The sequence below is a fragment of the Ochlerotatus camptorhynchus genome, unplaced genomic scaffold (genome assembly GCF_037179485.1).
Source record: "Ochlerotatus camptorhynchus isolate MF236.1 unplaced genomic scaffold, CSIRO-AGI_Acam_v1.1 ptg000179l, whole genome shotgun sequence".
In the NCBI taxonomy this organism is placed as follows: Eukaryota; Metazoa; Arthropoda; class Insecta; order Diptera; family Culicidae; genus Ochlerotatus; species Ochlerotatus camptorhynchus.
The window spans coordinates 1,157,711-1,172,871 of NW_027040669.1; the positions used below are offsets into that span (position 1 = coordinate 1,157,711).

Consider the following 15,161-nt stretch of genomic DNA (forward strand, 5'->3'; position numbering starts at 1 on the left):
GAGAAAATTAAAAAAAGAATCATGCTTGATTTTCGTGGACAGATTTTTCCTAAACAAGTAAAAATCAGCGGTTGATTTTACAAGCCTTGACATCGTTGCTCCAAATAGCAAGCCAACAAATCTCGCCATATTCACCAAACTGTGGTGAGTTTGAGTTTCAAGATTTTTGCTATAAACCCGAACGCGACCTGAAACATCCATCACCACTTGCAGTAGTAGCTTCGTGACTGGGTGAAGAGTAAAGAGAGATAACAATCTTTTCTAACTGTTTCTAAAAAGAAGGATGTGCAACGGAATCCATTTTGCGTCGAGTTAAGGGATGCCAGGATACATCGTGTAAATAAAAAAGTAAGAGGTTGTATCCAAGACTCGACCGCAGATTGACGTAGGATTACGTGCTCGGTATCAATATTTGGCGACTATGTTAGGGAAACCACTATTTGCAGGTAATGGGTAATAATTTTGATCACCATTGCAACAGTTGCCCATTTGTGTAATTTCAATAGTGACCTGTTAAAATTGATAAGATATTCGTTTTGGCAGCTTTGTAAATTACCAATCGATTGGCATGTATAGAATTAAAATCCATCCGCTATTGACAGAGTTATAAGTGGTCAAAACCTGACCACTTTTTGTAACGGGATAGATTTTTTTTAAATTGCTCCCCGAATATGTTGCCAAAAGACGTAATCCAACGTAAAAAATCAATTAATGGCCAGCAGCATTCCTACCTCAAGGCTTCAATATATTGCACCATCCATTTTGAGTCACGATTGCAGTCAACCAGCAACCACTAAATAAGAGAGCGATGTCGGTGCCTGCGCTCAGAAATAATTCTCTGCTTGACCGTCAAGCAGTTCAGTTCGGTTTAGCTCGCTCCCTTGAGTTGTTCGGAAAGTTAGTTGCGATAGTGTTCACGCTCTCTCTTGCGTGGTTTTGTGTGTGTGCCCCAAAATGGGAAAGCATCGCTCGCGAAGCCCGGTGAAGGAAGCTCGGGTGTACGTAGGGTAGGACGGTGCAAAACGCACCCTTTAAGCAAAATCGTCAATGGCTGGCGAATGGAAGCTAAAATCAAGAAGAAAGTAATGGCGTTTGGTTCATTACCATGTTTTCTACAAATATCGAGTGATTTAGAACTACAAAAGAATGATTTTCCATGACTTTCAAGGTATTTTCTAAATTGCTTCCAAAATGATAGCGGGGCAAAACGCCTGATTCATGATGCAATATGCACCACAACATTGGGACAAGACGCACGACAACAATGGCCAAAACGCACCACAACATTGGGGTAAAATGCACCCCATGGTAAGCAAACCATAACCCCTGCAAGTAGATAATGCAAAGGGATGCGGTATTTCAAATGATTATTTCTTTATGTTACATCAGAAATAAGGTCTCAAAATCTCAAAAGAATGTTAAACTGTGAGTCATCTTGTAAAATATCTAAAAAATATACGAAACGTAAATTTTTTAATTTTTTTTTGTGGTACATGATGATAAAAGCTTAATTTACAGTCGATGATTTTAACAACTGTGTCCTGTTTTGCACAAAATGCAATTTTTTTAAGGAATCAGTAGGTCAATACATGATTTTATGATCAAGAATTATTTGTGACACCTCCAGTTGAAAACAATCACAAACCGTTACCCGGAAAATGCATCTGAAGAAAAATTATCGCTGTTTTTCTAAAAGTGGGCATTTTACCCCAGGGGTGCATTATGGGCTGTTCTCCCTTATATCGAACATGTTTGCTGTTCTTCCCATTGATGTGAATACTCAGCCAGCTGTGACTGAAAAGCGTAGCAAGAAGAGCAAGAATAATCGGGACCAGTCCGACAGCACGGTTTGTCGCGCCGATCTCACTGCGACGAACGGCAGTGATGTTGGAGATTTTGGTGACGCTGCCAAAACCGGAAATGCTGCCGAAATGCTGCCGAAATGAGCGCGGCAAAAGTGAAGCTACCTCCGCTGGTAGTGGAAAATTCCCATCTTAACGAGCTCATCGTGGATCTGGCGCCGCTGAGCGTCAAAGCCGAATTCAAGTTGGGCAGAGTCGGCATCAAGGTGGTGCCGTACGAAAGCGGAGTATGACCTGGTCGTCATCCACCTGAGGACTTCCAAGGTGGGATTCTTTATTCTCGGTGAGAAACCATTCAAGGTTATCATCAGGGGCCTACCGAACTTCTACCCGAAGTTTATCGAAGCTAAAATCAGGGACTGGTACATGCTGGCCCCAAGTACTGTCTATCGAATGACGAGGAGGGTACTGGTACACTTCCAGAAGGGAACGGTGACGCTCAACGCGCTGAAAGCCATCCGCTCCATCAATTCCATCATCGTCCGCTGGTAGCCATACCGTGATGGTCATCGCTATTTGACTCAATGTCAACAGTATCTGAGCTTTGCACACTGCAGCCGCAACTGCAACATTAAGCCACGCTGCGGCAATTGCGCTCAAAACCACACCACCTTCGAATGTGCTGCGGATGAAGCTGTGGCGTCTAAATGTACCAACTGTGGTGGTGCTCACCAAGGATCCAACAGTGCCCTAAACGCGAGAATTTCAAGCACATCCGAAAACAGGCATCCACCAAAAATCAACCAGGACAAAGGAAGGATACGGCCCGGCTTTCAGGGCGGACGATTTTCCGCCTCTTCATAGACAAGCGAATTCAAGGGTGTGATCCGCCATCATCAAGAAACGTCTGGATCTTCTCCCGAGTAGCAAAATTTCATCACAATAAGTTTCAGCAACTTGTTTATGACTGAAATAAGTCGTATATAAGTTTCTATAATTGATTTGTGACAAGCGTGCTACTATGGCTGTTGAACAAAGCTGTCCATTCCCCCCTGGATTCTGGAGACCACCAAATAATCAGTGGATGAATTGATGGAGATTTTCATCAACATGACCAGTGCTCTTCACAAATGCCACAGTGAACCCGAGCAGATCCAAGTTCTCGGTAAGATCATCATCCAGTATGGTGTCTAAACCGCTAACTATAGCTACCTGTTGAGCTGGCCGAAGCACAGCATCGACGTGGGTCGTCTAACCGAAACCCAAACTATACTCTTCTAGAAACTGAGCCGATTTTCTTTCTAGGTGACGATTTGCGACCTCTAGGCTGCTCGCAGTTTTGGGAAGTACCCGCCGGGCAGCCGCCATATTGGACGCCATTTTGGATTTTTGGACTTGAAAAAATTCCCAGTTGTAGAGCAAGAATGAATAAAGATTTGACAAAAAACTCAGGTCTCTAACTCTTACCAGTTCCCTGGAAAAAAATCCAAAGTTTAGGTCAATTGAACCGGAAATCCCCCTTAATGCCGTCTTAAAACTAAACGGAATAGGATAAAGCAAAATGGCTTCAGATCAAGGGGTATTCAACTCTGCACACCTGAATCCGTGCCAAAATATGTGCCAATCGCTGTCCCTAACATGCCTACCCAACAAACAATTCAGAGTCACAAATAAGCATACATATTGAATAAATGCTGTATAACAGTGTACAATGCTGAATAAAACGGAATGTCGAATTATGTGCTGAAAAAACCCCATTGAGAGCGATAGAAGCGCCTTTGTTCCGTTGTTTGCTCTGATCTGATTTATTTATTATTTAAAAACTTTATAAACGTTGACTGTTTTCCTGTGGTGGAGAGGTAGCTCGTCGATTCTTCCGGTTCGCCTCTTAGCATCGTGCTATAAGGTACCAGGCGATAACCAGGGTAGTTGATCGATAGCTCGATGACGTCATTTCGTTGGCGTCTGCAATGGGAAATTCTCATAGCAGGCGTTGACGATGGGACGTTGTCGAGTTGTTGAATAGCAACTATCGTGGTAACTCACCGATTACCTGTCGATCTGCCAAATTTGGAAAGACGTCTGCATTGAATTGTCTCATATAATAATATTCCGCCCACTATATCACAAGAAATTGCGAGTAGCTGAGTGGAATGAAGATAAGTTAAGCAATGGGTACAGGATCAAGTCTCCCCTGGGTGGTGCCAAAAGATGAGCGTAATAGAATCATCAAGTTGCCATAAGGCACGGAATGAGACTATTGCATGACTGGGTAGTCAAAGTCTTCCATTCGTTAGTCATTTCAGGTGGATTAGAACAGGTTTAGGTGGGCGTTGGCCAGATTTGGATTTTTCAGGTGTAATCCTGGATAGGACCCTGTCATTGAACGTCGCGTGAAAGTGGAACTTAGTGAAGGCCCAAGTACTTTTTCGTAGTTTTTAGTTTTCGGATTTGAAAGATCGTCGGTTACAGTGGCCTGCTTACTGAGCAGAAAAACGCGGTCCCAGGTCCTTACATATCAAAGAGATTTATAGTAAAATCGCTTGTGTATCGTGTATTTTGCGAAACTCGTTGTTGTTGTTGGTTCCGGGTTTGAATGGATACACAAATTTGAGCAACGGTATTATGTGATATGAGGGGCTCGGTGGCCTTAGAGCATCCGTTTTTGCTTACTGAGCAGAACATCATGAGTCTAATCTCAGGCTCATCATTCAAAATTCGTCAATCGTTTTATTTGTTAATATGACTACATGGTAATAACAGCAACTCGGTGATTAAAAAGGTGCTTGTCTGCCTAGTGGCAAACGTTTTTGCTTACTGAGCAGAAGACCGTGGGCTTAGTCTCAAGCTCCTTCGCGTTATACGATCGTTAGGACATCAATTCAGCTTATCGTTTACCAAAACGAACCCTGCGGCAAACCCAACCCTCTTATCCAACATCCCAGTGATTCCTCGTGGAAGTGCAGAGGTGTTCTCGGCTTCCATCAAAGCGAGTGTCATGTCAACACAATCCTTCCCCTTCCTTCCTTGACCTGTGTTCGGGCGCGGCCGGCGCTGGTATTGCCTAATTTAAGATCACCAGTTTTTACACATTGAGGATGATTGCTTGTCCCAAGCATCGTCTATTGGTTCTCTGTGTAATTACAGCTGATCTGGCAGTAACAGAGTAGCAACCGGGGGCGGTCAATCAAGCTCAAGCTCAAGCTGTATAAACGTTGACTGTCTTCCTGATTCCACACCAGAAGTTTAATCCAATAACAAACTGAATCAGTGTAATTTGCACATACATTCACGCTTTAAATCGATTGTTATCAATTGATTTAATAACATGACGTCTTATAAATGCTTTCTAGCTCCATTATTAGATTTCATTGTATTGATTTACAATATTTCTGTATAAAGGTGAATACAGTCAGCAAAATAGCTCATATACCACTATGCGTCCATATTTTGATTTCATGCGTTGTAAATGCTTTATAAACGACGTATTAGATTCATTATTCCACAACACTGGTTCTGTCTAACAACAAGACGAAATCAGTAGAGTAGTGGCTACCGTTTCCTCGTTCTAAGTAGAAGGTCGCTCAAATCAAAGTGTGCCTATCAATGCGTCAATATCCCATAAATTTTGCAACCCTGAAAATTGTAACCTATTTTTATTGTATTTACATTCTCAATTTCTCTGATCGATCAAGGCAAGCATTCAGTAGGTGGAAGAAGAAGTGGAAGCTATCAATCCTGTACGGTGTTCAACCCGTCCGGCTCGATGTCCCTTTAAACAACTGATACAGAAACGAAGGCGTAGCCCGATCGATGATGGATTAAGTTGCCACCTGCTCCCTAAAACATTCTTCCCATCAAAGTGACCCAGAATTTGAACGGGCGGGAATTCAACCCCACACTAGGAGCAACATCTTCGAGCCAGCTTTTAATAAAGCCTCAAATCAAATTTTCAGTAATGAGCAAGGCCTTACAGTTGGCTCGCTCTGGAGTCCCTTGATACGAGCTAGTTAACAGAAGAAAGATGACAGAGATGCATCTGCAAAATAACCAGATCTGGTGAAGGGGATGTGCTTGATGTCGGACTCGTGGAAAAGAATGTATTTGCATTTTTAACTGGAATGATCCGTTCCTATAAATCCTATACTATTGCACTCAGGCAATCGTACAAATCCAGGTTTGATGGAATATGTGTGGTTGATAACTTTTGGCTTCCCCCAGAAGACTGGATCTTTATTCATAATTATGTGGACATACCTATAAAGTCCTGTGGATATCCCATCGAAACCAATTTCAATTGAGGTAAATGACTGGTAAGAATATCCGAGGGAAAACGCAAGGGAAATTTGAGAATTACCATCCCGGTCGATTCTAGTCAAGATCAGTATTCGAATCTGGCCACCCCCTAGAATTAGCCTTTTATCTTTATTGTTTACTCTGCCTAACAAACTTGCAAATGTAGCTCAACTCTCACAGAAGATCCTGCTCTGATCCCTCGTTGTACGCTTTGAAATCGAATACCCACGACAGTACAAAATATTTAGTCCCACAAATAAGGAGCATATTCTGGAATAAACCCTCCAGTGGGTAACCTTTGGTTAAAGCATGTGGGCGAGAATGTGAGGGGGTTCATCGAGTTGCATCCTGGATTCCTTTTGCTTGATAATGATGATATTGTTTGCGTTTCCATATTTATCATCAAGGGCAACCAGTGGGAATTTTTCAAAATGATGCCATCCTCAATCAAAAACGTATTGGTCCGTTAGCCCTTGTTAGACCAGCTTATATTTTTCATAGCATTATCCAGCACTAGCGTAGTCAAAATTTGTAGGATGTACACACCATTTCCTTATCAATTCCTCGATGATGCGATAACAGACTTCTTCAAAATTTCCTCCACAGGTGGCTTAATTTTGATTTGCGTTCCAACAATGACGGGCAATGTCTCCAGGTTTGTATATGATTTTCCTGGTCACGGGATCGAACCAGTTTGCACCATATGTAGCTTTTGGCCAACCGTCGATCGCTGAAGATAACCCGTTTCAGCCGTCTTGACAGCCGTATCGACAAGACCCTCTCGACTGGCCATGGTGTGGATGAACTTGATTGAAGTCAAGCTCAAATGAGCGGTTCCATATCATTAAAGCAACGAGTAATTTTCATCTTTTTTGATTTGCATGAAACCTTGCATACAAGTTTTTGGGGAAGAAAAACGCCGTTTTGCATACTTGGTTCGCCATTTTGAATCTAGCCTTACTTATGAGAAGGGCCTATGAAAAATGCACATGATATCTTCAAAAAATTGTATCTCGGAAACGGTTTGTCCGATTGGTTTGGTGTCTTGGGCGAAGTTTCAGACAATTGTTGGTGTTATATGAAGAAAATATGCACGGTAAAAAAAAAAGTTTGGTATTTGTGTTTTGAATTAAAATATAAATTTTCCCTTTAAAGTGACATGTCAATAATTTTTTTATTATCCTTATGTTATAGCTGACTAAAAATGCTATCTAGTACACAGTAGGCTGTTCTGGAGAAAAATAGGTTACGATGAAAAAAATTGTTTTTTAAAAAAATACAATTTTCAAAAAAGCTATTAAGAAAAGTCAAAAAAGTTTTTCACCCTAATTTTATGAAAGTACATCAAATTTGCAAACAAAAAGTACTTCGGTAACATTTTTCTAAGATGCATCGTTTAGAAGATATTACTGATTTAATATTTTTTTTTTTTTTGATAACTTAATAAGTTTTGGCCCTTTTTGGATGTACTCCGTGTTTTTCCAGTTTCAACAGTATTTTTTTCGGAAAGATTGAAAAATTTTGAGTTAAAATGACACTGACAACTTAAAGATTCGAGTGAAATTCTCTGCCTTAAAAGTATTTTGAAAAACAAGTTACAAAATCCCACTATCAGGAACAATGATTTCTTCAAGTGATTTTTGGTGCGTTGTGCTGAAAATGTGCATTCAACTCTTGCATATCGCCTAACAGTTTAATCCATTTAAACTGGATGTGTTTATACTGTGCATATTTTCTCTCTATTGCCGAACATCGCCACAGACATCAAACCGATGAGACAACTCGATTTCGAGATACACCTTTTTGAGAACTGCAAATGTAAGCTCCTCAATTAGCAAGATTCAAAAGAGCGAATTAAGCTTATTTTTCAGGGATGGTGATTGTGCGCAATAAAAAATAACATTATATGTTGGATATCATCAGTTTATTTTTATTCATCTCATCTCATCATCTCATACATCAAATACATTATCTCTTTCCTTTCTTGCATCTGATGCCATATTTCTACTGGTTTTAAATTCGTCTACAATTTTTTGTACTGACCATGATTTTGGCAACAATGATAAAATTGATAGTTTTTCTTGCCTTGTGGCTGAATTTAAAAATTTAATTTTCATATTTTCTATGACTTCATCAAACTCGTTTGCTTTTTCTGTTTTAGCGTCTAATTTAAAAAGATTTCTTCGTACACCTTCGACGATTTCAGCGCACTTTTTTCAGGATAGTAAACATTTTTAACCTTACCTAAATCTATAGGCGAAACACGAATAGCTGCTATTCCTCGGTTGAATATTTCGACGTCTACAGGCATCGTGAAGTCTTTATTTGATTTAATTGTGCTTAGCGTTGACTCTGATGGTATCGTGACCAAACTTTCATAGCTTTGCGAATCAGGTACATCAGGTATGGTCTGAACAGTTGGCATCCTTGAGCCGCCGGCTACGCTTTGTTCCTCGTTTTGGGTGAGGTGAGCTCTTGAATCAATATGTAGACGGCAAGACGAACAAACACGAAAATCCTTGGTGTTCAGTGTGGATACCTTGGAAAATCCAATTGATTTTAGTTTTTGGATGATACCATCCGTGAGATATCGCAGCTCTTTCGAACACTGAATGTCTTTGAATGGGCGAATACATCTTATTTTACTCATTTTGTAATCTGTAACATAGAAAATATTTTCCAATTGTTAGTTTTGTACGAAAATATCACAAACATATAATTAAAATGTGTATTTAAAACTTACCTTTGCACCAAAACGTGTTACACTTTCCTTTACAATTATTATGTTATCAAACAACACTGGATCTCGTTCAAAAACACAGGATTATGAGCTGAAATTACTATAATCACTATGCTACTATCAACCTTTCTGCATTTACTGTTTGGTTTTCCCTAGTAGATACTGGATGAATTCAGAACCGAGTCAGACATTATTATACAGCTCACGGGTAGAAATCATAGAATGCTGGGTAAAGACTGTTGGAAGATAGGTAGAGTTGAACGCTCAGGTATCGTCGAACCTTCAGGTACGAGTTTGGAGAGTTGGAGCGAGGTAGATTTGCTGGCGTAGGTATATTGTTATTGAAGAAGATTGTAAATTGTATATACCTAGAATGAATAAAGAGTGCGGCGGTTGTTGATTGAGGTATCAGTCGGCAGCCCTCTAGTTTGATGGAAGGTGACTACTGCGTTCTTTTTATTTATTATTAAGGAACGGTCAACGACGGAGTTAGCCTCGTTATGGCCAGGGATAATTCCAACAAAGACCATGTTTACAATCACCAACTGTACGTATTACAGCTAACTGGTATCTGATTACCTGTACGTTGTTAGCACGTTTTCAGCACAACGCACCAAAAATCATTTGAAGAAATCATTGTTCCTGATAGTGGGATTTTGTAACTTGTTTTTCAAAATACTTTTAAGGCAGAGAATTTCACTCGAATCTTTAAGCTGTCAGTGTCATTTTAACTCAAAATTTTCAAATCTTTCCGAAAAAAATACTTTTGAAACTGGAAAAACGCGGAGTACATCCGAAAAGGACCAAAACTTATTAAGTTATCAAAAAAAAAAACAATATTAAATCAGTAATATCTTCTAAACGGTGCATCTTAGAAAAATGTTACCGAAGTACTTTTTGTTTGCAAATTTGATGTACTTTCATAAAATTAGGATGACAAACTTTTTTGGCTTTCCTTAATAGCTTTTTTGAAAATTGTATTTTTTTAAAAAACAATTTTTTTCATTGTAACCTATTTTTCTCCAGAACAACCTACTGTGCACTAGATAGCATTTTTAGTCAGCTATAACATAAGGATAATAAAAAAATTATTGACATGTCACTTTAAAGGGAAAATATATATTTTAGTTCAAAACACAAATACTAATCTTTTTTTTATCGTGCATATTTTCTTCATATAACACCAACAATTGTCTAAAACTTCGCCCAAGACACCAAACCAATCGGACAAACCGTTTCCGAGATACAGTTTTTTGAAGATATCATGTGCATTTTTCATAGGCCCTTCTCATAAGTAAGGCTAGATTCAAAATGGCGAACCAAGTATGCAAAACGGCGTTTTTCTTCCCCAAAAACTTGTATGCAAGGTTTCATGCAAATCAAAAAATACAAAAAATAAAAACTGGAAAAATTTCCCACTTGTTCGTGGAACCGCTCAAATAGAAGCTGTTCTGGATGAAATCACGAGTCACTGGAATTTTTGCTGTGAATCGGTTGAGATGGACTGAGTTTTGCTAGATTTAAAGAGATTCATGGTTCATAGAATGCTTACAGATTTTTTTTCAAGCGATGCTCAAAACTGGTTTGTCGTGCTTAAATTCTTGATTGAATCGTTGTTTTACCAGTTTTAAAGACTGGAACGCGCAAAAATTGGTCGACAGAAAAATCGTTTCTTTCAGTCAAAATTCATATCACAAAAATCTTCTTATATTTCTTTTGGTAGTTCAATTTATATAGAGGCAAAGTTGGCTTCGGCAATATCTTAACCTATTATCGTCAGGGGGGTAAACAACGTCCTTGAAAGCTCAATTTTGGCATGTGGATATATTGTGTTTCAGAGCAACTATTGGCCAAATTTGAGTGCTCTAGCACTTTGTTTAACCCCCTGGCGATAATAGGTTAAGGTATTGCCGAAGCCAACATTTCTCCTTTTAAAAGGAAAAAATGTTAGTTTATTCTTTTGGTTTGCCAAATCCGAACTGCCGTGCCTTCCGCTTAACCCCTTCCATTTAATTTTGCACAGTAATCTCATCGACCTTATGTGCCGCCGAACGCCAGTTAGATTTAAACTGCTGCTCGATTTTCATGGATTCATTAGTTTTTTTTTTTAGATTCCGTTTGACCAAGGCCCAATACCGTTCGATAGGGCAGAGTTCTGGGCTGTTGGGAGGATTGTGGTCTTTGGGTACCACAACCACGTTGTTCGTATTGTACCACTCGATTGCCTTTTTTTCACGTGCATTTTTTTTTTCGGGAACTTCGATAGTTTGATGGTTTTGAAAATTTCAGCCACCTTCCCTCTTCTTGATTTAAAACTCCTGTCCCGGAAGCTGCTTGAAATCCGCCTTCACATAAGTTTCGTGTGAGAACGTCGGATTCTCTTGCTGCGCGAGCAAAATTTTGACACGCTGCTGGACTTCATTTTGAAAACTGGAGAGCAAACGGTGAAAAATCATCATAGCAACCATTGTATATACACTCAACTTCCAAATGCAGCATTTCAGGTTTTTTTAATTCATTAAAATTTGAGACATACAAATTTGAAGTTGACCAACGTAAAATTCGGGTCCTATCCGTGCGCGATCATGCCATTTTATATTAAATTATGTGTGTGTATTCTACTTGTCCTATCGTTCCAAATAGTGTGCCGTACTGTGTTTCGGCACAGTGTGCAGAGTTGATTACCCCTTGCTTCAGATAAAACAATTCAGTCTGTAAATTATCTTCGTAAAAGCCGCATTTAAATGTTTTGCATTTGCTAGCAATTTTATGAAAGCAAAACAGCTTTTTCACAAATGTCTTATGGAAAATTAATGTTTATGCAATCGCCATGTTGTTATTATTCCTTTTGTTTTTTTTTTTGTAATCTTCGTTTTTCAAGATGTTTTTCCATTAAAATAACTTTAATCTCATCAATTCATCAATGAGCAGTAAAAGAGATTACGAAAAACATCAAATTGTCTTGACTGGGAGCAATGTTTATTTCCTAAATTAAAAATAATTAGCCAAATCAACTTTTTCCGAAGGTGGACTTATTTTTATCGATCTTCCCATTAGATTTAATCTTGCCCTTAAAAAAGGCCACAATATGAGTTTTAATAATTTTAGTAATTCTTTCACTTAAATGATGAGGATAGCGGCGCCGGTGGTGTAGTGGTAAGCGTGATTACCTCCCACCCCAGCAGGCCTGGGTTCAATTCCAGTCGGCGCCACCGGGATGTTCTGAGGCATAACATCTCTGATCTCGCGTTCCTTCGGAAGGGAAGTAAAGCCGTTGGTCCCCGGTTCATGAGTTGATGGGTCGATAGGTAGGGTCCAGGCGTGGGAGCTGCCTTCCTGGCGTTGGTAACATTGGTAATCAGCACGGAAAACAAAATCGACGGGAAAAAATCCAGAAAAAAAAATTATGAGTAAATTTATGAGGATTTTTGACAAATTCATTTTTGAACAATGAATGTGACAAGATCGGACGATATGTATGTATGTATCCCTTGTTATCTTGATTTATGCTTTATTTTTAGTGCGCTTAGCAAGCGTAAAAGGCAAATGGCACAAGTTTTGATGCCAAATGGCTTTTACTGTAGTTTTAATAAGGATTACAAATGGTTCTCAACGCTTTCGTCGTAAAACCTTTTTGCAGCAAGTGCCTCAAAATATGCCCATCAAAACCTTCTTCGGGGTGGGCCAGCTACACATATTCTAGTCTTAATGAGGTTTAGGTGGATGTAATAAAGGCAAAGCTATCTTGACCAGGGTTTTATGAAAGTTGTTTTATAGAAGCCTTCCCAAGTAACATTGCAAGCTTTATAGAGGTTTTATAGAATTCTACAAGTCAAAATCATGGTCTACAGAACCCTTATAAAACCAAAATTGTTACTTGGGTTGTAGTACTTCATAAAACGTTAAATGTTACTTGAACATGCTCTAAAACAGGTTTGATAGTACCTAGGAACTGTTATTAATAATAATTGAAATTTCAAAACAACTAAAATTGATAAGACGCATGTGTGTCACTTGATAACTCATACATGTTTACCACACAAATACAAGAAATAACGATCAGTTAATGTCAAGTCGCGCCTCAGAGCACATACTCTGCTTGAGCGTTAAGCAGTTCAGTTCGAGTTTCGCTCCCTCTAACGCAAAGTTGTTCGCAAAGTTCGCTGCGATTATGTTCGCGCTCCTTTTTCACTGTGTTTGGTGAAGCTTCGTTTGACCCTACCATCGTCACCTACCGTCTTGGAAGAATATCTGAGAGACGACATTTGAATGTTTGAACAGCTGTAGATCTTCAGAATAAGCCAGTTGAAGATTGTTCTTATACATATCTCGATTGCATTTTCGAAGGGACGTTCGGAGAGCTTTGAGATTTAGGGGTTGTTGCTTTTGCGGGCAGACGAGTTGGTCGCCGGTAAGGGCCAGTAAGTGTTGCCAGCAGATGAATCAAGAGGTATTCGAAACAAAATTGGTAAGAAATGTCAATTCAAATCGATTTAATACAGTTGAACAAATTTCAAAACTACGTGCCAGATTTGGAAATAATATTTTTTGAATCTGGAACTGTGTTTATGATGCCATTATCCATTTGATAAAGGTAAAGTGAACATGCGGGGCTTATTGTTAATAAAAGTAACCTCGGAGTGGTCGTGAATTACCAGGCATTCTGAAATGGGTCACTGGAGCTGCAAAAGAGCTAACACCTTCTAACTCTCGGACTAAACCTGCTTTAATTTAAGGGTAATAAAAAGCAGTTTTCTTCCATAATAACACTGCCGGACAGTGGGGGTTGGATTGTACACAGACACACAGCTGTAGATCTTCAGAATAATAATAGAGTCTTGAAAAACACCTAGAGGAAAAACTTGGACGATTGATTAGTGGGCAATGGCTGGATAACTTTTCGTAATTCTGGTTCAAACGATAATGCAACCCATCATTAAATCATACAATATTTACTACGACCAATAAAATAAAATACCAAACGGAGCATAATTACATCTGCCATTAAATGCCAATGATGTTAATTTCGATGCTCAATCAAACAATGTTCGAGTTGACAAATATTACGAACTGTTAAAACAGCCAATAGAGCGTAAACATAGCTCTGAAGGAATGTAGGTATGATGAACGAATGCCTAAAATGCACGCCAAATGGAAAAGGGCAAAACCGAAATTCGACTTGATTGGTTGCATTGCAATGCATTGCTACAAAATTATGCTTTAACCCAAATTTTATTCATTCTACAACCACAGTGAGATGGGATCGGAACGCAGCCAGCAGAATAATTCCACAACGGACAGAATGCACCGCTCAACGCGACCAGCCCATTGCAGCTCCTAGTTGCTACTGTCACAAAAATTTGAATTTCAGATTCCCGCTCCTGTTAAATCGGATTGCGGAGAGTTCCGCTTATAAATGCTTGAGTATGCAAATTTCTTCCCGCCCATTTGAAACAATGATAATTTGTTTGCTTTTATTGCTGGTCTTTCACCAGGTTGTTGAAGGCTGTTTTCGACAGTACAGAGGCTGGAAACAGGAAAAGTGTGTCATAATTATACCCTGCTGCGCTGTTCCAGGAGAACTAGTTCCCTAGCGCCGTGACCAGGAATAGCAAACAACAATGACATGAAGGAGAAATTGTTCCATTTCCATTAGGAGGCACCCTTGGGAATCCGACAGAAAGAGAGAGCGAGAGAGCTGCTCTGCTGTTGATGTAAACATAGTAATTGTGAAGAATGGTGGGAATGAGATTAGGTCCTTTGTAAGAATAACGGGAGCCATTTCTATGACAGCACTCTGGGGCTGCAGCCTGCAGCCCACGGGATCTGCTCCTATGTTTCCATTTCAAATTAAATCACCTTAGATGTTCAGTAGATTTTTCTTCCCCATTGAAACTTTGTGGTTACCCCTGTTAACTGTAATGTTTTCTACTCTACAACTGTTTTGCAATCGTAATTTTGTGTGGCGGAACGAAGATTGACAAAGGTTTACAGCTTAGCAAGTCTATAAGCTTCCTCTTCTTCTTTGGCTGTATTACGTCCCCACTGGGACTAAACGTTGGACCTCAACATAGAGTTCTTTGAGCACTTCTGCAGTTGTTGATTGAGAGCTTTCTAAGCCAGAACCAGTTATGCATTATAGTACACGCAAAACAAATTTCTGTTACTTCCAATGTAAGGCTGGATTTATTACATCCTCTGCATATTTTTATACAAACGTTCAAATCCCATTTAAAATCTATAGATAGCTGGTGAAGCAAAAGCAAATCTGCAAGCGTCAGGTCAAGGCGGCGATAAAACAAACGATCACCGATCGATCCATC

General features: G+C 39.4%; 2 protein-coding genes across 3 annotated transcripts in view; one reads left to right on the forward strand and one right to left on the reverse strand.

Annotated features, from left to right (window-relative positions):
* LOC135701909 (uncharacterized) overlaps positions 1-1,946 on the forward strand; it is a 34,873-nt gene extending 32,927 nt beyond the window's left edge. The window contains exon 2 of the mRNA XM_065222857.1: positions 1,785-1,946. Within this exon, the coding sequence (XP_065078929.1) occupies positions 1,785-1,946 (162 nt within the window). The remainder of the gene's footprint in view (positions 1-1,784) is intronic.
* TrissinR (Trissin receptor) overlaps positions 1-15,161 on the reverse strand; it is a 232,469-nt gene that overhangs the window by 205,182 nt on the left and 12,126 nt on the right. The gene's annotated exons all lie outside the window — the stretch shown is intronic.